Genomic DNA, 24,719 nt, shown 5'->3' with positions numbered 1-24,719 from the left:
TTTATTTTTAAATTTCGATTAAAAAAATATTAGGCCAAAAGGAAGGTAGTTAGAGATGAAAAATGTAACAGCTTGTCACAAATATGTATTTATTTAAAACATTACAATATTAAATATTTTTGCTTTTCAAACGAAACGCGACGAAATGTTGACAACAATAATATAATATTTCTTATAACTATTAATACTTGAATCAGTAAGTACATTTTATAATTATATAACTACTTATTTATTCTATAAAAAACATTAAAGAGAGAGGTTAACGTCCTATCTTGACAGCGATATGTCATTCTGACAGAATCGCGTTCGGATAGTCGCTCTAAGATTTAAGCTTACAAGGAACTTTAAAAAAAAAAGTTTTGGACAAAGTACAACTTATGCGAATCGGTTAAAGTAACAATTTGAAGCATCGTCGCTGCGTTTCGGTTGCGGTTAGTTTGGGGGTGGGTAGCGCAGCGGGCCGACAGGTCAGCGCCGGCGGCCGAAGCGCAGGAACGAGTGCACCACGTCTTGCCTCTTCATGCCGGAGTCGAGCAGTTGAGGATAGTCGCGGACTAGAGCTGCAGGAATATTATCTGTTATTTAGGAAAATTAACCAGGTAAACTAAATTTCATTCCTCATCAACAATACAAAAACACGCAAGATAGATATGAAACAATAAAGGATGAATTATGTATCTGTCGCAAATGATGGGTAGGACTACATTGTTATAATTATTTTCTTTTATGTCGGTTGAGTGCAACAAATATTTGCTCATTAGGTAAGAAGAAACAAACACCCTCACCCTAAACATCGGTAGGCTTCGATCTCCTCGGTTGGAACCTATATAAGCTGACGAAGACGAGTACTGCGGTAAGTTTTACCTTGGTATTCGGGCACCTGCTCGCCGGCTGCCTCTGCATACAGCTCGAGGAAGGTGTTGAGTGCTTGGCAGAAGCGCGCGGCTCGCGGGTCGTCCTCTGCTGCGCCGGCGCACAGCTGTGCTGGCGCTGCCGCCGCCGCCGCCACCAGTGCCAAGCACAGCGCCACTACGCTCCATTCCTTGCTGTTAAAAATTAAAAAAGGCACTGTTAAGCGAAGTTACACCTTACTTAGGGTGCGCTCGAGCCCCTCGGTGGAGATGTATACGAGCTGATCACATACTGAAGTAGTCTTATATGCAGGTCTTTAAGGCTTTAAAGTGGACTCAGCCTCAATAGTATTATATCGTAATACAATTAAATCCCGGTATTCTGACTAGTTCTATTAATTAGTTACCATCGATTTCCATAATTAAATAAAGTTCAAATTAAATTCATGACTTTCTAACTCTGATGACTAATCGATAAAATATAGTAATAGATTCGACATAAAAAGTTCTATCAATATTTACTAAAAAAAAAAACTCGAAATCAGATATCTCGATCTTTCTAAGAGACTAAAATTTAATTCGATTCGCGTATAGGATGCGCAATAAAAGCTGTAGTCGAGATCTATCCTGGACACAATTTTCCTTTACCTTTGTGTATTTTATTTCTCGTTTAACAAGTAACGATAAGAGGCAAAGGTATCTACAAATCGCATTTCTTTGTGATGTTATCATATGACGTATTCATAATACACGTACGGTATGTGTATCCGAACGGTTTATATAATCTATATATAGAAGAAAGTCTAGTTATTTATAACTTAACGTTTGAACTAATTTGGCTGAAAATTGGTGGTAAAAACAAGAAAGATTCGCGATTTCATGAGTATGATCTGTAAAAGTTTTATTTTTTAAATCTTGATAATGAAGGTCATTTGTTCGCTAGTAAAGTTTATGTAAATTCAGAATTGTCACTGAGTAGTTCAATGAAGGATGATAGAGCTATGTGTAAAATTTATTTGTATTCTTTACGAAGTTTATTTCTCTTTTACTGTAATTGTCAATGTAACCGTAAAATGTTATATTCATTTTTATTATTCGTTGACGTATAACTGTAATGTGTTGGTCTATATAATAGACTAGCGGTTGCCCGCAACTTCGTCACATCGGATAAAAAAACAACTAAAGTTATTAGTAGATATAGTTATTATAAAAGACAGGCAGAAAAAAAATAATTTTTTTGTTAAAAATAACATAAACAAACATCATGTTCAAAAAAATGTTTTTTTTTTATTACATACCTTTACAATAGAATTTTATTATTCGTATTTAAGATAGATAACTTTAAAAATACTTTAATACGGCAATTGTTTTGTTCCATTTTGCGATGCAAGTTATGGAGATGATAATTTAAAGCAATTTCGTTCGAAGCCGGATGGAGTTGGAATTTTTAACAATATTTAATTTTAAAATAATGAGACGTTTGAAGTTATATAATAAAAGTTGCCTGAAATCCATTAAATAAAAAACAACGAGGAGTTGCCAGGATTCCAGGAACATCCAGTAGAAATTACGCAATTAATACAAATAAAGGTTGTCGTATAACCATTTAAAAAAAGAAATTAATAAAAATAGAGAAAGAAATTATTTAAAATAAATTAGATAAGGAAAAACTATTTTTATTTATCCTATCAGACACCTACAAAGTATAACCCCCAATAAATCTTGAATAAAATAAAACAAAACTTTGGTATTTGTGGGTTGAATGTGACCTCAACATAATTGGAATACCGCAAGACGTCCAAACATATTGGTTCCATACATTGACAATAAAAACGACATTCTACTGTCAAATGTTGCTATCAAGTAAATAGTTCGCGCCCGAACAAGGGTAGGATTTACATTTTACTGATAGTAAAACTTTTGGGACGGACCGAATGGAAAATAACTGCGCCATAAGTATCCAACCTTAGAATGTATTGAACTTCGACTATAAGTGAAGATTAAACCAAGATAAAAATCAAATTTTATTTAACTTAATGATTAACATTAAATAAGACTAGGAAATTTTCATTCAAGCATTAGTAGCATACTTGAAACCTTTTTGGGGAACAAAAAAATAATGGCTTTAAATATAAGTTGAAAGAAAAGTAATAATGTTAAAAAACAAAAGTTGTAAATTTGTCTATGCTTTTCATAACATCATAAAGTTTGTTTCATATAAAATTCATTCATCTCAAATATCTTTGACGTCGCTTGCATAGAGATGAGTCGTAATCCACGACACAAACAGGCCATTATAAAAGCCTCGTAATCTCACAAAGACCGCTCTACAAGTTTTGTATGCCGCTTCACTTAATTTCATCCGCGCGCGTTCCGACAACTTAGGCTTTCAATGTTGACAGATTACTATGAAAGATGCCGAAAACATAATGTAAATAATAATAAACATTAAAGCCGACTTTCCATAACTTGTTTAACAAACAGTAGAATAAAATTATCACGCCCATTATTTACAGGAACAAACAATCATCCTAATAACAGACAATTTTAATGAGTCTAATTTTTCTTTTACATTATTTTATTCTTCTTACCATTAATTTAAATTTTGTTTTGCTTTTTTTGTATGAGAATCATTCTATAGGAACCTTTTCATCGAGATCCGTTTAGCTGTTTTGGAGATACCAAATAACAAACATCCATCCATACATCGAAACATTCTCTTTTCACCTGTGAAGCATGTCCTGCATACTTAAAATTATAATAATAAGGGTTTGATTTCGTATTATGTTTCTTAGTTTCGGGATTACATATCCTACAAATGAATTTAAAGAGGTATGAACTGACGCGTTGTTTAAGATTGTTGTGCAAAAAAGGTTGCAACAGAGAAACATCACGCATTCATTCTTGACCTTGACTTACTGACTAATACTTGACAGAGTAAATCTGTAAGAGGTGAAAGAAGCATCAAAGTGGTTTATTTATATTATGAGCCACGTAATTTTATGGGGACTTCTCATGCGAAGTTTTGTACGGCATTTTGTAAATAAACGTATTGACCGAAGCATAGTCATGGGAAGTTCCAGACAAAGAATAAAGAACGCTGTCTCAAAGAATAAAGAACAAGAAAAAATCAAAATTATACACAAAAATTATGCACTTGGTTATATGTTTAAGTCCGAATTTTTCAGCGATGCAAAAATAGACAGGCAAATAGGTACTTTAAATTCGCTTTCTATACCCCCTATATCTATAAAATTAATAAAATTGTAGTGTCTGTTTGTAATACCGATAAAAATCATATTTCGCGAACATGATGTATATATTTGAGTTACTTGTCTGTCTGACTGATGTGTTGATAGAACTTTTAGTGGAAGGTAGCTTACGTGAGTAGCTGTAAGTTGTGCAATCTTACTAATATTATAAATGTGAAAGTTTAGATGGATGGATGTTTGTTTGAAGGTATCTCCGGAATAGCACAACGGATCTTGATGTAGAACATAGTCTGGAAGAACACATAGACTACTTATTACGTTTTCTTTAATAATTCTGCGCGGACGGAGTCGTGGGCGACAGCTTAGTTTATTTACAAAATCGTTTATATTCTCACATGTAACATTTGTAATATTACATGTCTATCTTATATATAAAAGAAAGTCGTGTTCGTTTCACTATTTATAACTCAAGATCGGTCGAACTGGTTTAGCTGAAAATTTATGGGGAGGTGGCTTAGAACTAGGAGACGGACATAGGAACTTTTTTTATCTTGTGTGCATTTTTTTTATTCCGCGCGGACGGAGTCGCGGGTAAAAGCTAGTTGATCATAATTAAAGCGTAGTTATACATTAAAAGTGTATTAATATACGACTATGTATGTATGTAGTGCAAAACGAAAATCGTGACGCAGGAACAGGTCCTGTGTTTTTTGGCGGACCAAAACCGCCTGGGGTAATGAGGGGACCTTAATGATTCGCTAATTTGAGGTATTTGAACCCGAGACCTCGCTGTAACCACTACTTTTTCCAAGTATTTCATTATAAAGAAGTTCAATTTGACGTTTAAAATTTAACTGGACTGGATGGAATATGATGTAATAATTGCAGTTCGAAAAGTATTACGATTATTATCAAATTGTGCTTTTTGCTGGTAATGTTAAATCTATCTATCTATATATATATAAAAGAAAGTCGTGTTAGTTACACTATTTATAACTAAAGATCGGTCGAACTGATTTAGCTGAAAATTGATGGGGTACCTCCCTTAGAACTAGAACTAGGAGACGGACATAGGAACTTTTGTTCTCATAAACTAAATAACTAAAATATTTATATAAAAACATATTAAAATCGTTCTCATTAACTTTGTAAAAAAAAACAGAGACAACAAAATATTAGAATTATAAAATAGTTTGCAAATATTCTGTGAAATATTTAAAGCATTTTAAATTTTGTACCATAGTTTAGTATTCTTAGAATACCTTACGATGTCGTTCTCAGAGTAATTTTAAATGCAACCGACGATAGTGTGACGATTAAATACCGAAAGATATGACGCGTTATTTTCTCATCTGGGTCATCAGGACCTATTCTAAGATTCTTATGAGTGATTGGATTTTTTGGTGATGACTCAAACAGGTACACGCAGAGTTATACGATTTTTTACGTAAGATTTTTATATTTAATTCTCTTATTTATTAAACGGTCATCTATAATTTAGTTAATGATATTGAAAGATACATTTAAGTATACAAAACATTTAATTATAGTTGGCTAACTATCACACTCACAGTTTTTAATTGGGGTTTCAAGAATCAGAAATTTGAACAAAGCAAATGTTTTAGAACTGATGAACTTGAGTGTGGTAGTTAGTACGGTTAAAATAATACGACTATCTGCCAGAAAGATGAACATTCTAACCACTCAGTTATAGTAAATGAAGTGTGATTCATTAAGAAATTATTGCATAATAAACAAAAGTCTATTATCTCTTATTTCATAATCAATTTTACTTATTTCAATAACAGATTGTATTAAAAAATAAACACCACTATAGTCTATTAGTTACTCATTATCAATACAACAGATTCATATCTTGACGGAAGGAAAAATATATTTGAAATGTAAATCTATAAATATTCACCATACTAGCTGTCCGCGACTCCGTCCGCGCGGATTTAAAAATATACATAACAAGTGGCTTAAGTGTTCTTCCGGACTATGGTCTACATTTATGCCAAATTTCATCGAGATCTGTTGAGACGTTCTGGAGATCCAAAAACAAACATCCATCTCATCAATCCATCCATCCAAACATTCGCATTTATAACATTAGTAAGATGTTTGTTACCAAAAAGCTTTCGGCATTTGTCGCAAGTATCGTAAGTCGTATATATTACATATACATATATTAAATATCTATAAATGTAATAAACAAACAAAACGTTATCCGACACGACTTCTTAATCATACAATAATAATTCATACATTATCTTTGTTCTATAAAAAGCTTGTATGTTCTCTTGTTTACGATCAGAATGCAAACAAAGCTAAACAAAAAGATGTCCTCATTTCGTGAAGGAAATATTTTGAGGACGATTTCTTTAGAAAAAAAAAATATTTTGATATGATTTCACTTCACATTTCTATAGAAATATTAATAAAGGTAATACCGAAGCTATTTTAAAATTGAACTTGCTAAATAAAATATATAAAAATACTTACATAAATATATGAATTTATTACTTACTTATAATCCTTCATTAATAAATAATATCCTTTATATACACAGTTGAAATTAATTTATAAGATGAACACTTTAAATTTTTCATTTTTCACCTAAAACTAAACCATTAAATTGACTATGAAAGGATAGAATGATAGATTTTTGTTCCCGAAAATAGTGCTGTTAATGGTATTTTTAAATTTATCGATATTTTATATCGATGAGTTGGAGTGCAACGCGTGTGTATCCGAGAGTAACTGGCTGCGCCGTAGGGTCCGCGGCAATTTATCAGAAGACAGTTGCGGTGCAGAGATTTTAGTGATGTACTCCGTTATCGATGTGTATAAACGTTATAATGGATCTTGGTATGCGTGTGAAGTGTCGTTGTTTATAATTTATATATTACTAGCTGTCGCCCGCGACTCCGTCCGCGCGCAGTTAAAAAAAATAATTAAAAATAGATGTTGGCCGATTCTCAGACCTACTGAATATGCTCACAAAATTTCATGAGAATCGGTCAAGCCGTTTCAGAGGAGTACGGTGACGAAAACTGTGACACGAGAATTTTATATACTCGTATTAGATATTCTCTTTAAAAGTTTTAGAATAAGTTATATTAACTATCACTATCATCCGAAAACACAAATTAGATAAAATTCGAATGTGGAGACATCAATTGCGTAAAAATTATTTCAAAGAGTTCTTTAGAAATGATCAAATAGATCAAACCTTTCTTCCCAAAGTCATATGATTAACGACTTTATTTTTCACCTTCTATAGTTGTTTTGAAATTTTATTATAATTAATTTTATTTGAACATAACTAACATCGACATTATTTGGCACGCGCGTCATTATAGGACGTGTACGTGCAAATTGGCACGCAATCAGCTCACATCACGCACTGCACTCTGCTCTACCATTATTCTTAAGCTTTATAGTCAAGACAAAATTAAATCCAATGAAATTTAGACTCTATAGAACATAAATAAGACCCGAACAAAGAGCACTACCACTCGGCAAATTTAAAGATACTACTTTGGATATTTAAAAACGAAATTGTATTTTATTCATTAGAAATTAAAGTTTAAATTCCTTACACATTAATGCATTAGTTAGCCTATAAGATAATATTTGAACTATGTTTAGAGCATCATGATCCAATTGAGCAAACATCACGCATTAATTTGAACTTAAGTGCATCAGGCGTTTATAAAATGTGATAGCCACTTGTTCTACTCTTATCAATTAAAAGCAATAGAGATAGAACAACGTCCTAACAAGAGCTTTTTATAGTCATTATACTAGAATTATTTAAGTGATTGCAATTCATATAGATTAACTTTGAGTTGTGTAATAGAAAATATTTGGTAAAGAGCTTAATACTCATCATCAGCTAGCAGCACTATACGTCCTCACCGAAGGGTTTGGAGCCTACCCTAATTTAGGGGTGACAAGACCATAGTCAACTACGCTGGCCAAGTGCGGGTTGGTGAAGCTTAATACCCTAAGCAAATTAATTTGCTGCGTTAACAATGAATCACTTAAAATAAAAATAAATAGAATTTAATGCATGAAATAAGTACATCAGAATTCACTAACGTGTTCATACTGGAAACAAATAAGTTACAGTATTAAATTTCCGTCTTTAAATGACAACATATAACCCAATAATGTTGGCAATATTGATTTTTAAAATCGATATATTTTTTAATTAAATATTTTCACATCACTATTATCGTGAAAGCTACATTTTTTGTGCAGTCGTTCTTAGCAGTGAGTAACTAAATGGTAGTTATCTTTTCCCGGCAGGTGGCGACACATAACATGAACTTTGATTATAACTATTGCGTAATTAGAGAATTTGTAACAAAATATCATCAAAAAATATGGAAATGTTTGCAGTTAGAATTAACCTTTTTTTACAAAATTTGCAATACTCTTAAATTATCTTGTAATTTATACGTCTTTACATTTAAGATTTCCAATACTCTAAGACATTTTGAGGTTTAGATTATACTATATTTTGCCCGCAACTTCGTCCGACCGGAATTTATGCCAAATTTCATCGAGATCTATGCAATTAGGGTTGCCAGATCGCTAAATCTACTAGCCGAACAGACCAGCCAGTTTGGCCGGATATTTGGGTAGAAAGGTCAGACAACCTAAATCATTTAGGATTTTGTCTCAGTATTAATAGGTACTCTCTCGTTTTGGATACGTAAAAAGCCTAACAAAAGCCGGAAAACCGTTTATTTTGGCCGGACACGCAATCAAAAAGCCTACCTATGTAGGCTTTATACGGATGCCTGGCAAGTCATTCTGGAGATACCTTGTAACAAACATACATTTAACCATGCATCTAAACATTCGCATTTATAATATTAGTAAGAAGTAAGATTAGTAGAATCTTATCTACGTTATAAATAAGACGTAAAAAAGTATACACATTTTGTGTTCTAATCCTTTGTTCATTTAATTACAAGTCCGTTCACTACAAACTAAAGGTAGGAATTAGAGGCACTTCCAAATTACAGTAGTTTTGGTAACAAAACGCTGCGACGTTCCATCTTCTGGGAACTATTTAATTTGCACGAAATACGAAACACAGCGCCATCTATATAAGATTAGCTTACTACTTTTAAAGTACTTTTATTAAAATTTTAGACATCAAAAGCAACACAACGTATATTAGTAAACTAGAGGGGTAGGTAGAAACCACGGACTTTTATTCGACGCGGACTTGTAACACCTCTCTCGCTTGACATAGATTTCGAATACCCTTAACACCTTGTTTAACAAAAAGTAACTGAAGGACAAGACAAAAATCTGATCTGATAATGATTAACGTGATTTATAAACAACTAGCTTTTACCCGCGACTTCGTCCACGCGGAATAAAGAGAATGCACACAAGATAAAAAAGTTCCTAGTTCTAAGCTACCTCCCCATCAATTTTCAGCTAAATCGGTTCGACCGATCTTGAGTAATAAATAGTGTAACTAACACGACTTTCTTTTATATATATAGATAGAAGAAAGTCGTGTTAGTTACACTATTTATAACTCAGAACGACTGAATCGATTTGACTGAAAATTGGTGAGCAGGTAGCTTTGAACCAGGAAAGGGACATAGAATTTTTACCCCGTTTTCTATTTTTTTATTCCGCGCGGACGGAGTCGCGGGTAAAAGCTAGTATATAGATAATAGCATTCAATAGTCAATATGTAACTTCTTTCACATACGTATCAGATGACATGGAATGCATTATTGCCCCCAATTTGACTCTATCAGTGAGTCAACACGTTAGGGTCATGACTTGTAGACAACTTTGCTACTAATTGACCGGGAATAGACACAACTATTAGGCCGATTATTATCGATGTGTTTATGGAAGGAATATTACTAAAATTATGTATTTAACAATTTGTGTATAAATCTAAATTAGTTATAACCATTTATCTATGTAAAACTGATGATAATCTAGCTAAAAATGACTGGTCACTATTGGGTATTTGAAATTCTCGGCACCTTCACAGAGAACAGATCTGGATTTTTTTAAATCAATAAAAAGTTTCTTGTTTTTGGTGTTGGGGTAAGAAATCTTCCAAAGATATTCTGTTTTCAGGGGAAGACTGTTTTTGGGATTTGAACCACTAAAACCTCCTCGATGGTCAGACTCAAGTGTAATAAGAAGATTGTTCCGTGTTCTCCAAAGAACGCACCGGAACTAAAGTACTGTGGTCCTATCAGGAATGCTAGAAAATATTTATAACATAATCTACAAAATTTGTATTAGATTTGTACGTCATCTAGCGTAACGTATAACAACCTTCATACAAATTTTAACACATTTTGTCATTGATGTCACGAAAACAGATATCGCAATTCGTGATAGACCTTCTGAAAGATTCTCTCAAAGAAAAGTTCGTTTATTGCTTTGGTACGTAACGTGTCATTTATAAAAAGCTTATTTGACGAGTACAAGTCATACATCATTATCTTTTCGTCTCTATTATATACATATTATATATCTCTACTCGCTATATCTGATGCATAAAGGATAATACGTGTACCCACACCTTTATAGCGCGTATGAAATTCTTGCATAATATATCAACACTGACATATGAATATATAATATTAAGATAAAATATGAAGACGACGTACTAAGAGATGACGTGAGAAATTATCGAATAGAAGGCACTTAGAAAGTCGAAAATAAGTATATTGCAAAAAAAATAAGGATGATGTCTTCAAGATTTTGAACTTCTATTCTTTGACCGTTTAGTGACTTAAATGATTCGAAATATATATATATTTTTAATTTTGATAAAATGGCTACCTCTAAGCTTTAGGATATTGTTATCGGCGGTAAGGCTGGATTCGAACCCACGACCGCGTGATCGGTATTCCGTGTTTAAAACTATTGGTCTATTAGTGCTTTTATTTCAATGATTGTGCTTCTTTAGAATAACATATATTTGTAAAAGTTAAAGAGTTAAAAAAAACAGTCCAGTAGTTTTTAAATAATGGTAGAGAGAAATAATTCATATATTTATAAAGTTAAATTCAAACGAAGAAATGTTTAATCTAGTCCTTTATAAATTATGAATATTAATATAAGGGCGAACGATGAATAAATCTATTATAATTAAATATGAATCACTTATTTTTCTTTTTTTTTATTTAATAATAACTGTAGAAACAATATGATTATTCTATGATTATTGATATAACAATATATGAATTATGTTTAATTACTGAGAATTTTTGCAAACAAAATTGGCTACATAAGCCACATGCGAGCACACCGTCAAAACCAGAGTTGAAGACAGTCGCCGTGGCCGACATCGACCGGGATTATACATTATTACACATTAATTACTGTGTTAAATGTTTTAGTGACATCGTATCGTATGATGAATGCACTTTTGTACGAAGAAAAGTTTTTTCTTCTAGTGAAAATGCACAAAGAAACTGGTAACACCGTTGTTCACTTTTTCGGGACTAGGTTACCTACACGAATAAAATAATCTTCACTATATATGTGTAGATATCTTTTAAAGAAATTCATTTCAGTTAAATTTGTGTTTAAAAAATAGCCAACTTTCTATAGCAATACCGATATTAAATGAAAATAATAAAATAAAAAATGAAAATATATTTAAAAAAAATTATGAGGCGTTCGGGCAACAGATGTTAAATATTTCACGCCAGGTTGAATTTCAATTTATGAATGTAAATTTAAATACTACAAGATGACGGAGTTAATTTTAGGTATTATTATTTTTACAATTTCGAATTACAATTTAATTTGGCTTATATTTAAGTTTAATAACGAAAATATTTTTAGTAACCTAATATCTTCAGGATAATTTAAAATGTTAACTTGTTTTGTTTTTGAAGAATCTTTCTTTTCATTTAAATAAAGTAAAATATTAATTATTCTTTTCATTTAAGTCATCAATCAAGTAAAATATGTTTATATTGTACATATCATAAGTGAAGTTAAATAAATAAATAATAAATAAAATAATTCAAAACTACAACGCAACAACCATTACGTAACAACAAAATAACTTGTAGTATAAAATTGTAATAAGTAGTTCGCGTGTGAAAATGTGAGACAAGATGAAAAAATATATGTTATCTTTATATACGTTAAGGGTAAATACATTTTGGTAGGTTTATTACTTTATTAATAATGAGATATGAATAATATACCGACGGGGCGACGACCTACATCTTTTAACACGAGCTTGTAAAATAGCGCGGGAAGCGTCTTCTTTCAAATGACGATTAATTTCAGTTCGGATACACGCCACATGAGATTGACAAGTGACATATAACGAACATTAAAAAAAAGGCGTAATTAATGTAGTCTAAATTTTTTTTTAAATTTATTAAGGGATTGGATATCTGTAATATAGCCTATGTCACCCAGGATGTAGCTTTCCAACAATGAAACATTTTTTTCAAATCGGTTAAGTAGTTTCTAAGCCTATTCAATGCAAACAAATCTCTTCTCTTTATAATATTTTTATAGATTAAAGTGAAAGAAACAGTTTCTTTTTGGTCAAATAACTGAATGAAAGTTACTTAACACTTTAGTTTTGTCCTGATTGATATTAGTCGGGTAAATATTTGAAAGATCTGTGAGAAATCTCGAACTAAGGCAAGGCCACACACGTTGAGTTTGAGTGACGTCATAACCATTCAAAGTTACATAGGTACAGTTTTGTTACAAGTGTGTTTACAATACAAATAGAGTTACATAGGTGTTTTGTCAGTTTTCATTTCTATTTATTGTAGTTCTGTAAAAATATTTCGTCACATAAGAAACTCATCTTTTGATAAAGCCAATATGCCTTAAGACGTGTTTCGTTCCAGGAAAAGGGAACACAAAAGGTCGCGCTAAAACGGCTTCTTTTGGTAAATGGTAAATCACTGAGCCGAGGCATGCGAGGGGAGGATTCCGACAATATGAGACCTCGGGCGCGCCACCTGTCGGAACAAATTGAGACACACAAGATTTACTTATCACGTAATGAACATTTCCGAAATGTGGAAGAGTTGCACTCTTTTACATATCTGTGAAATATCTGTATTTAACATACGGAACAAGTGAATGCCAAAAATAATCCTAATGAACTATGAATTCATATTCAATAAATAAATATGCGCTTTCATTTGTTTCGTCAATCTTTAACATAATGTAGGAAACAATTCCTAGCAAAAAGTTTGATGTTTTCTTTTTCGTTCTTAATTCGGTATTAAATGCGAAATAACTAGACTGATTAGTAAATAGTGCGGTTAGCCGTGCGAAGTCGGAGCTGTTCGCTAGTAGTATTCATCAACATCAGCTCACTATACGTCCCCACTGAGGGGGTCGGAGCCTACCTCAAGTTATGGGTGACTAGCTAACTAACCACGCTGGCCCACTGCGGGTTGGTTGACTTAACACATATCATTGAATTTCTCAGATATGTGCAGGTAGTATCACGATGTTTTCCTTCACCGTAGGAACGTCAGATAAATGTACATATGTAAATCGGAAATCGAAAAACAGATTGGTACATGTCGGGATTTGAAACCCAAGACCCAAAACAAGAAGATTGCAAGTCAAGTGCTTAACCCCTGAGCGTTCGACGCTCTACGCAAGTAATATTATAAACTTTTAATTATTCAAGTTTAGTATCTTGTGATCTTTTAAATATCACATTACTTAGTGTTAGGTTATTAAATTACAACAATTTGAATTGGTATTGAAAGTATTAATTAAGAAACGTTTCATATTGGATATATTACTTAAACCAAAATAAAGTAAATATTAAAAAAAACGTAAAAAAGAAAGAAACGTAAAATTTGTAAAGTTATGAAAAATAAATTAAAACAAGCAATTCTCTAGTCACGTTGTTTATGAAATTTGAGAATTCATTAAAAATATTGTAACGCAATATCTCTCATCACTGAAAAGTCCAAAGTACAATAGAAAGGAACTAAGTTATAATCAAATAATGTTTCTTCAACATTTTTGTTATTTCTGTTAATGTATAAACTAGTTTTTCGAGTGTTTAAATATTCATTTATGATACTCAAAACATAACGTAGTTATATCATCACGTAGCTATATTTTATGGAAACACATTATATCTGAACATAGAGTCCGGCTAAAATAAACGGTGTCCGAGTTGTCCGGCTTTTGTTAGGTTTTTTACATTTCCTAAACGAGATTGTATTATACTATTAATACTCAGATATATATGGTGTCCGATCTTTCTATCCAAATGTCCGGCCAAACTGGCTGGTCTGTCCGGTTAGTAAGTAGGTTTGCGTCCTGGCAACCCTATCTGAACATATATTTAACCTTGTTTACACTTTGCTTTAAATTCACATTGCCGAAACATTGACACACATTGACACAAATATTATCCTTGTCTATTTGAAAATAAGCAAGATCATACATACTAATATTATAAATGCGAATGTTTGGATGGATGGATGGATGTTTGTTTGAAGATATCTCCAGAACGGTTCTACGGATCTCGATGAAATTTGGCATAGATGTAGTTTACAGTCTGGAAGAACACATAGGTAACTTATTATGTTTTTTTTTTTTATTTCACGCGGACATAGTCGCGGGCGACAGTTAGTATCTATTAATGTTTAAACTTTTATTGAATACCTTAGTTAAAATGAGTCAACGTGACGTCACAAGTAACAAATACCCAAAGATCCGCGCTGCAATTTAAGGCCCACCTGAGGCAATAAACCTAATGATTGTGACAGATCGACGCGTGACCGGACTGAAGTTACACCAGAAATCAATAAAGCCTCGCTCTTGTAGTCACTTACAAAGTGATTTTTCTCAACAACTGTAAACAGTTTTTATTAATAAACATTTAAATGGAGGCATTAAAATAAAATTGTATTTGAATGAAAATAACAAATGAAAAATGTCTTTTCGATACTTGAATCTTGAAATTGTTGTGTAATAAGTAATCCATTTGTTAATACACGGCTTATGCATGTAACATGAATAACTAATATTGATATAAGAATACTAGCTGTCGCCCGGGACTCCGTCCGCGCGCAGTTAAAAAAAAAACTAAATGGGGGGGGGGGGGGGGTGTTATGAAAAGTAGATGTTGGCCTATTCTCAGACCTACTGAATATGCTCCCAAAATTTCATGAGAATCGGTCAAGCCGTTTCGGAGGAGTTCAAGTTCGAATCCCGTGACACGAGAATATATAAAGGAAAGTCGTGTTAGTTACACTATTTATAACTCAAGAACGGCTGAATCGATTTGACTGAAAATTGGTGGGCAGGTAGCTTAGAACCAGGAATAGGACATAGGATAATTTTTACCCCGTTTTCTAATTTTTTTTATTCCGCGCGGATGGAGTCGCGGGTAAAAGCTAGTTTTATATATAAGAAGTTGGTTTCCAAAAAATTTTTTATGATTTACAAAATTAAGGATAACAGTTGAGGTGTCCTATTTAATAATGAATTGGTATTCTCTTACAAACAAAACTTTGACCTAGAAATATTAACATTAATATTTACCCACTTGTACAAAGACTTTCAAATACAATTAAAAAGAAAGTAAGTATTTTAACAAAAGTACAAGACAGATAATGTACAAAATAATTATAAATAAATAACAAAAAAAGCGCTCGTTATTTAAATGCTAATTAGAGTTCTCTTTAAACCACGTCGTGTTTCGTTTCGGTCACTTTTACGTTTAATAAAGTGACGCAAATCATAACAGCCGCGTGCATTTGCATTTCAAAGTGACATCTGAAAATGAATGAACCAGTTTGGTATAACGTTTAGATAACTAATTAATGTTATGCTAAATTTAATACACATTAAAATATAAGATCTAGAATTAATATTTAAATATAAATATAGTATTAAAGGTAAAACTGGAAATTGCAAGTTAATAACTAACTGTCGCCCGCGACTCCGTCCACGCGGAGTGAAAAAAAACTTAATTAGTAGTCTTTGTGGTCTTCCAGACTATGTTCTACATCTATGCCAAATTTAATCGAGATCCGTTGAGCCGTTCTGGAGATACCTTCAAACAACCAAACATCCATCCATCCATCTAAACATTCCCATTTATAATATTAGTATGATTACAAGTTGTTAGAAGTCAGTTTTAAATAGATCTTATTAGGATCTGTGTAAAGATGGATATCAAAACAAATGGTAGTCAGACAATCTTTATAATCTTTGTCGAGACATAATCGTATCTCTTTAGACTGGCATTGCACGCACATTCTGGTAAATTCCAGATAAAACTCGCTCAAGACATGTCAATTGCCTTTACAACAATTGACAGTCAATTGTCAAGACCCTGACATATGTATACACTTGTTCTAAAACAACGTAATAGAAGATAATGTTCAAAAATTCAAAATTCACAAAGCCGCTAACGGACTGCAAGGCTAGCTGTCCTACAAAAGTAAACTCGGACTATGTAATCATTACTCCCTAATCCCACTCTATGTGGTGGGCGCCAGATTTTCGTCTTCCTAGATCTATAATTTTTCAGTCAATTCTATCTAAAATTTCCATTCGGACTACTAAATAAGTTTGTTAAAATTTATATATTTAAAATAATATGTTAAATTATTCAGAAAACAAAAGAAACGTTACAAAAGCGTACGCTTGTAATATGAACTTAAAATACAGTTCGGTTAAATTAAATTACTTAATGGCCTGTTCCAGAGCGATCTTATTTGGAATGATTTCCATATTTATTCCCGGGCTAAGTAATTAGCGGACTGGTTAATTAACGCGGCTGAACGTGGTCGTGCTGTTGCATAAAACCGGCCAACAACTATTCATCATGGCGTCGCGTCAACTGTCAACTGTCAGTTTTTGGGTTTGCGCGCGAAATGACTTTTAACAACGTTTTAGCTGTTACCAAACTTGTTACTTTTTAAATTGTTAATTAACTCTAATTTTACTAATTATATTTACTGCATCTAGTGATTAAGAAATAAGAAAATTAATTCTTTGTTGTATTCAAATTATTTTCGGGATTAAAAAAAGAAGTAAGAATTTATTTTTTTATTTTAACTTTAAAAATTATAGATTAAAACCTCAAAATTATGTTAGAGACAGTCTCTCTCCATATAATATAGTTGGTCACCACATCTCACTGTTATGTAAGATGTAATTAACACGGTTTTGGCAGTTTTCATTGACTTGTAAAGTCACCGAATTACAAGGAAAACTATTAACATCCAACCAAAACACGTTAAATGTTTTGAAGCCAAATTAAATTTGTACAAGTAAAACTATCGGAGCGTCGGTGGCTCAGGGGTTAAGCACTTGACTTGCAATCTGCAGGTCCTGGGTTCGAATCCCGCCATGTACCCATGTGTTTTTCGATTTTCGATTTACATATGTACATTTATCCGACGTTCTTACGGTGAAGGAAAACATCGTGATGCAACCTGCACATATCTGAGAAGAAATTCAATGATATGTGTGAAGTCAACCAACCCGCACTTGGCCAGCGTGGTTGACTATGGCCTAGTCACCCCTAACTTGGGGTAGGCTCTGAGCCCCTCGGTGGGGACGTATAGTGAGCTGATGATGAAGTAAAACTATTCCACTTTAATTTTAATAAAATATTTAATTAATCTTATCTCTCTTATAAAATGACATTTTGGTATAAAAATAAAACATGAAACCTTAGTTGTGCATGAAAAGACTGAAGAGAAACAACTAAATGTATTTTTATCATTTCATTTAATTCCGCGAATGAAAAATCTAAGGACAAAGGCGACGAACATAAGAGAACAATGAATTATGTAAAAGTGCTTTGAATATCACTGAAACAAACAGACAAACTCTAAATTACAATTAATAAAATGTTTTAATACGTTATTTTTAATTTCGTAATGACTGCTTATTATATCTTGGCCTTTCTTAGTTAAACATTAGTATAAATGTATGAGGTAATCAGTAATGATTGGGAACAATATAACCTCAACACACATTAGAAATCAATCCGTGGTAAGATTTCCTCGGGGAGTCCCCTGCGATAGCGCACGGCAAATATTCGAGAAATTTCTCAATTGATATTTCTCTTTATACGTTAAAATTTTATGGTCCATTTGTTTATAAAGGAGGTAACCAATTGTGGGGAGCAAGACTTCAAGCATCCCAGTGGAGTAAAATGAAATTAACGTTATAACAGTATGGACAGAATCACAGTAACAGAGGCTAACACTAATATAAGCTTGTTCTGTGTTCCGGTCAAAGAATTCGTATCTGTAAAGAGTTGAATGTAACTTGTAGATTTAGAAAAACTAAATAAACCCTAAATTGATGTTAATTTAAAATTATTTGCAAATCGTAATTTGATGTAATTAAAAAGTGAAATACTGAAGCTATTATAAATTTTAAAAGTACTGGATTTGATGAAAGTGATTAAAATTTAAAATCTATTCAACCTATAAATATCATTTCTAAACGAAAGATAATTATTATAAAAAATGGATGTAACTCCATTTTTGTTATAATTTTAAACATAGTAATTACACGTATTATTCGTAAAATAATATTGAATTATTATCAAAATAATTGTAGTCGAATAATTTTCGCTTTAACGTAAAAAAAAAGAAAAATCTTTTTCGTTTTTTTTTTAGGGTTAGGACGAGTGAGTTTTGTTAATTAGAATATTCTGAATAATATTAACACAACTTACGAAATTTCAGTTTTTTAATTTATAAATGCAAATATCAAAACCTTTGATGTATATTTTACATTTTTGAAGAAGAATCTTTACATGTTTTTTTTTCAAAACACTTTTTCAAGTTTATCCTCATCTTTAACTTACTATACGTCCTTAATTGGTTTAAAATCATTATCATTTTTAAAACACTATTTATAATTTATTACTATTAACTAAATATAGTTTATATTAGAAAAAAAAAACTATATAACTGTAAACTTTCACTGCCATAATATTTGTACATATTGTTATCTAATAGTAAGTTTGAGAGAGAAGACATGAAAGTTTAAATTATTACGAAAAGTTCTTCCAAAAGTTTATCCAAAAGAATGCCATAAGGCCTTTTAATTAATCGATTAATAGATAAAGATAGAAATTGAATTAAACTTTGAAATATACGATATATGAAATGTGAAGGTCTTTATAATTTGGTTTATTTATATCGTAATGACGTCAACACCTAATTAAATCGAAGTTAAAGGTTATCAGGTGTAACGTAAGGAGGGTATTGTCTCATATTTTAATATCAAAATTAACTAGTTTGTAGGGCAGGATAACATATAATTTTGATATAAATCACTTGTTATGTTCATAAGCGTCGAGGGCTAAGGAGTTAAGCACTTGACTTGCAATCTGCATGTCCAGGGTTCGAATCCCGCCATGTACAAATGTGTTTTTCGTTTTTCGATTTATATATGTACATTTTTCAGACGTTCTTACGGTGAAGGAAAACATCGTGATGCAACCTGCACATATTTGAGAAGAAATTCAATGATATATGTGAAATCAACCCGCGCTCAGCGTGGTTGACTATGTCCTAGTCACCTCTAACTTAGGGTAGGCTCCGAGCACATCAGTGGAGATGTATAATAAGGTGATGATGAAGATTTGTGATGTTCACATATTATATAATAAAAATATATACAACCAGATATGTAACCTGGCATTATTTAATTGTTTATTTTTTGTTTGTGTGTGTTAGTAATTCAAAAACTTTCTATCTTTTTAAGGAAATTGAAAACTATGCTAATAGTGTGTTCAGAATAGAATTTAAAAAGCTAACATTTCGAATAACCTGCTTAAATTCGAAAGTATTTTACAACGACGAAATTGTAACAGTTTGACAGATGAACGAGGATTAGAAATGTAAAGTATGCAATAACGACCTCTTTGAAAGCGCCGTAAAAATTCCTACAGCCTAAGTTAAGGTAAGATTTTACACTTCAAAAAGTAAATATACTTTCCTCTTTTGTTATTTTTAAATTTTACTCTACACGAAACTTTTGTTAAACATCACAGATTAAAAATATCATTCTTATTTTACTACATCTATACGTATAGATTACTAGCTGTCGCCAGCGACTCCGTCCGCGCGGAATTAAACAAAAACTTAATTAGTAGTTCTTCCAGAATGTGTTCTTCACCTTTACTAAATTCGAGATACTTTAGCTGGTCTGGAGATACATAATAACAAACATACATCCATCCATCCATCCATCTAAACATTCGCATTTATAACATTAGTAAGAAGTAAGATGTAACAAGTTATATGAGATCCACCAGAACAAAACATCGTGGTTTTTTTAACGATTTTAAAAATCATTGTTCTTAATTACATAACCATAGATGTAATTAATTAACTTTAATTATATTAATAATTTTATTTCGAACTACAATTATGTTTGTTTAAATCCTAACAGACAATAACATGATAAGTAGAAGTTAAAACAGCTTTCAACGGGACATTTCAATACCCAAACTCCGGCCACATTGTAAATCATTGATGCTTGGCAATGCACGAAGCAACAGGTCTTTACATCTTGTAGAGCTAGGGTTGTCAAAAAGTATTTCGTGAAAAATATTAATACTAAATTTTGAGTGCAACTTCATCTACGCGCAATTAAAAAAAGGTTGGCCAATAGACTATTTGTTCTTACAAACTATGTCCTACATCTGTGCTAAATTTCATCGAGATTCGTTAAGCCCTTTTGGAGATACGTAGTAACAAACATCCATCCATTCAAACTTTCGCATTTATAATATTAGTATGATTATAACCTCAATTTTCAAAATCGTTAAGGTTGTTAAAGTTATACGAAGAACGATACATAGAACACTTAAGTAAATTACTGTAAGACCTTTTTTTAATTAGGGTAGATAAAAATAGAAATGAAGCAAATTTCAGATTATTATTAATTTCATTCTAATGTAATTAATTTTAAATATGTATATAAATATTTAATTAACATTGCTAAAATAACATTTAATAAAAGTAAATACATATTTTCATTATATTTTTCATATCTACTTCTCTCTTCTGTACATAAGTTGTAACTATTATCCTTTCGCGCATACTGATGAGACCAATTAAAATTTTAATTATTAAACAACAGTTAGAGGCAACGCCAACTTGTAATGGATTCAACTAAAGAACGAGTATAATTTTTAAAAAGGAAAAACTTTGAAAATTTTGAACTGAAATTTTTGTATGGAGTTACAAAATTAACATGTCTGTTTTACATATTTAAGTTATGATAATAATGTTACAATGGATGGATACAACATTATACATATATAATGTTATTAACCGCAACTTTAACCATTACACATTTGCCGCTATCCTGATCTCAAAAGTTTAAAGATATATCCAACGATTATCCTTGTTCCAATATAAAGTTTAAATATTTCGAACCACATAAATAATGAAAACTTAAGGCTAAATATCTTTTTCAAAATATTATAGTTGAAATAATGTAAACCTAGTTACCCTAAAATAATTAAAAACGGCCATACTCACGTATTATGTCATACGTGATTGTAGCCGTTTTTAATTAGTTTATTTGTCACGAAAGTTTAAAAGAATTAAATTAGCTAATTTTATATCAATACAAAATATTCACTTTGTTCAATTTCGACAAAATATCTGGAACATTGAAAGTTTAGCTGCCGCACCTGCCAGCACATTTTCAATTGAAATTATGAATATTTGAGTTTTAAAGAATAATAGCTGTCGCCCGCGACTCTGTCCGCACGTAAAAAAAGGTAATAAGTAGGCTATGTGTTCTTTCAGACAATGTTCTACATCTGTGCCAAATTTCATGAAGATCAGTCGTTCTGGAGATACCTTCAAATAAACATCCATCCATCTAAACATTCGCATTTATATTAGTAAGATATGTGATAACGGAACGATTATTTCTGCATTAATGAAGAAAAAACTTTTTAGATACAAGATTAAATAAAAAAAAATCTATCGTATTTAAAAATACATTTAAAATTAATGACAACTCAGATCATCTTACATGTAATTGGTATTTTAAAAATGACGTATTTTCTAATTTTTTTAATACAACTAAGTCGGAGTTTACTCGTTTGGAAACCTTTATACAACAATTCTACTTTGAACTGAATTTTGTTTCACAACATCACATGAATAGTATAAGATATTGAAAAAGTTAACACATCTAAGTCGTAAAGGTCAATATGTTATTTTATTTACTAAGTATATTTTAAGGAAGTGATTTTTGCAATTATTCTAACATTTTATACTTTAGTAGTTTTGCAAAGTTTAAGTTTAAATACTGTGTTTTCAAGGAAAAATTCCTTCAAACTCATGTTGTATTTTACATGTTTTTTCCAGCGAGAGAAGTTAAAAATTCTTCTCCGCCAGTAGAAACCCACTTTTAATGTCAAAATTTAACTTCGAAAGCAACATTTTTATGAATCACACTGTTTAATATGTAGTTAAAAGGAAAAAAGTGTTTTTCCAATACATTTAATTATAAATTTTATTCTTACTAAAGGTAGTTTTTATTAAATATTTGTGATTTGCGGATGTTTCGCAAAAAAAGATTTTTAAGACATGAAAAATCATATCTTCTATTAATAAGAAAAATATGACTGGAATAATATAATACTACGAACAACTTTAAATATTCGAGAGCAATTTTTTTTTTTGCATTAATTTTCTAGCAATTTTTCCTAATTTATTTTGTATTCGGAAATTCTTTAACACAAAATTATTTCATTAATTTTTAATTTAAATTTTTAAACTTTTTTAATAGTGAAAAAAAACATTTAAAAATATACGAGTTTCCCTAAAAATATGTAAAAAATAAAAAATAAACTTACCGAAAAGCCATTGCTGATAGTTGCTGGTGCTACGGTGCTACGGTGCTACGAAGACGGGCTACGAAGCTCTGAATGCCGTAGAGGACGCGCGGCTGGCTTTATATTTGGGCGGCGCGTAACCACCCCGCCCTACGCCCAGTGCATGCAGCCTCCTTGGGACCATGTCTTGATTAAAATCTATTGTTTGTTATCGTCAATCACGTCTTAGCCAAAATATAGAATTACACTTCGATTGTAATTTTTAAAAGAAATAAACCTTTTTTTGTTATATTTTATTATCAGTCGCAACAATTGTAATAAAATCAGCCCCACCTAAAAAAATCCAGAATCGCTTTCTGATCTTTTTTATATTTCCTAGATTTTATAAACATTTTTTTTCAACATAAATTGTAAATATATAAATGCACTCTCACGCAAATTCTGTAGTAGATTACAGAGGTAGATATTTTTAGTGAGTTGAGTTCAGCACTACATCACATGTATAAACAATTGTACAAATGTAGACAAGAATTATTAAAAATTATCATTATAGTAGTGGAAACTTACAAATATCAATAAATCAGACCGGTTTTCTTGCGTCTTAATATTTCTAGTACTATCACTACTACTTTTTTATTAACCCTCTTGTATTAATTAAGGGCTGTTTAGGTCAGCCCTCTGCATCTATACATTGACTATAGACAATAACATAAAGCTTTTCTTTTTATATGGTGCGACCAAATCACTTAACTTTTTTTATAATAATTGGTGGCAAACCAGCAAACGGCCACCTGAATTTACCAAAAGACAGAGAAGTAGACGCATAGATAGAAATTTCTCGTTCATATATTACGTCCTCTCTTCTGTCAAATCCACTTCCCCTACCCGTCATTTCCTTAAAAGAAAAGGGTGGCTAGGGAAAGAGGACTATATTAGACTAATTAATCATTTGAGTAATAATGTAGTTTTTTAATAGCCAAAAGAATATTTGAAATCGGTCCAGTAGTTTTTGAGTTTGGTCGTTCAATAAAAATATATTTAATTGTATAGATAAAAAACGTGGCGATTGACGACTGAAAAAAATTAAACGAAACCATTAAAAGATTTTTGAAAGTTCATTGAACCTTATTATAAAAGCGCGTCAAACATCCGGGTGTTCCTAACGATGAAAGCTGATATTTCGGCCGCAATACGCCAGAGAATCCGATACTGTGCTTTGTTCACTAAGGAGTTCCTGCGATGTAATATAAATTCGTAGGCGATGCGACGCGACCTTACCTTTGCGCTCGTAATATAATGCCCTGCCAAATATATACCAAATATCAAGGTATTTGTTGATAGGGGGAATAAAGACTGCATTTAGAATTTTCATTGTTATACGTAATTTGGTTTAGTGTAAGAATTTCTTAAGTTTAATATAATGATCGTATTACAACTAGCTCTTATCTGCGAATAAATACCCCCTTCCCCCCTTAATAATAAATTAATAAATTCCCTTATAAATTATTTTTTTTTATAAAATCCCCTTCCTATGCGTTCTCTTTCCATCCTTTCCTTATAAGAAAAGAGTGGGAAGGGAAAGGGAACTAAAATTAGGCCTTCGGTACGCACATTCATCAGACGAAACGACGAAATGTGAAGTCAAGTAAACCGCACGTAGTTGAAGTCTAGTCACCTAGTCACCAGGTAGGATTTGTTTCTATTATAAACTGATGGTGTTTTTACTTATTTTAATAACTACTACCGTGGGTTTTAAAAACATAAGATCGACCCTTTCATTTT

The 24,719-nt window shown here is 31.7% G+C and overlaps 1 protein-coding gene across 2 annotated transcripts; it reads right to left on the bottom strand.

Annotated features, from left to right (window-relative positions):
* Positions 1 to 139: 139 nt before the first annotated feature.
* Positions 140 to 23,021, bottom strand: LOC106714340 (myosuppressin). Of its 2 annotated transcripts, none has more exons than XM_014507364.2 (3): positions 22,959 to 23,021; positions 865 to 1,046; positions 140 to 575 (listed from the first exon to the last, which is right to left on the bottom strand). In XM_014507364.2, the coding sequence occupies exons 1-3, from the start codon at positions 22,967 to 22,969 to the stop codon at positions 469 to 471; spliced, it is 300 nt and encodes a 99-aa protein (XP_014362850.2). In that variant the 5' UTR covers positions 22,970 to 23,021; the 3' UTR covers positions 140 to 468. The 2 variants fall into 2 exon arrangements, with proteins under 2 accessions (XP_014362850.2, XP_014362851.1); XM_014507365.2 differs by having other exon boundaries at positions 192 to 560.
* Positions 23,022 to 24,719: the final 1,698 nt, after the last annotated feature.

This window comes from Papilio machaon, chromosome 18, assembly GCF_912999745.1.
Source record: "Papilio machaon chromosome 18, ilPapMach1.1, whole genome shotgun sequence".
Lineage (NCBI taxonomy): Eukaryota > Metazoa > Arthropoda > Insecta > Lepidoptera > Papilionidae > Papilio > Papilio machaon.
Note: the sequence above shows the minus strand (reverse complement) of the source record. Positions and strands in the feature narration are given on the sequence as shown.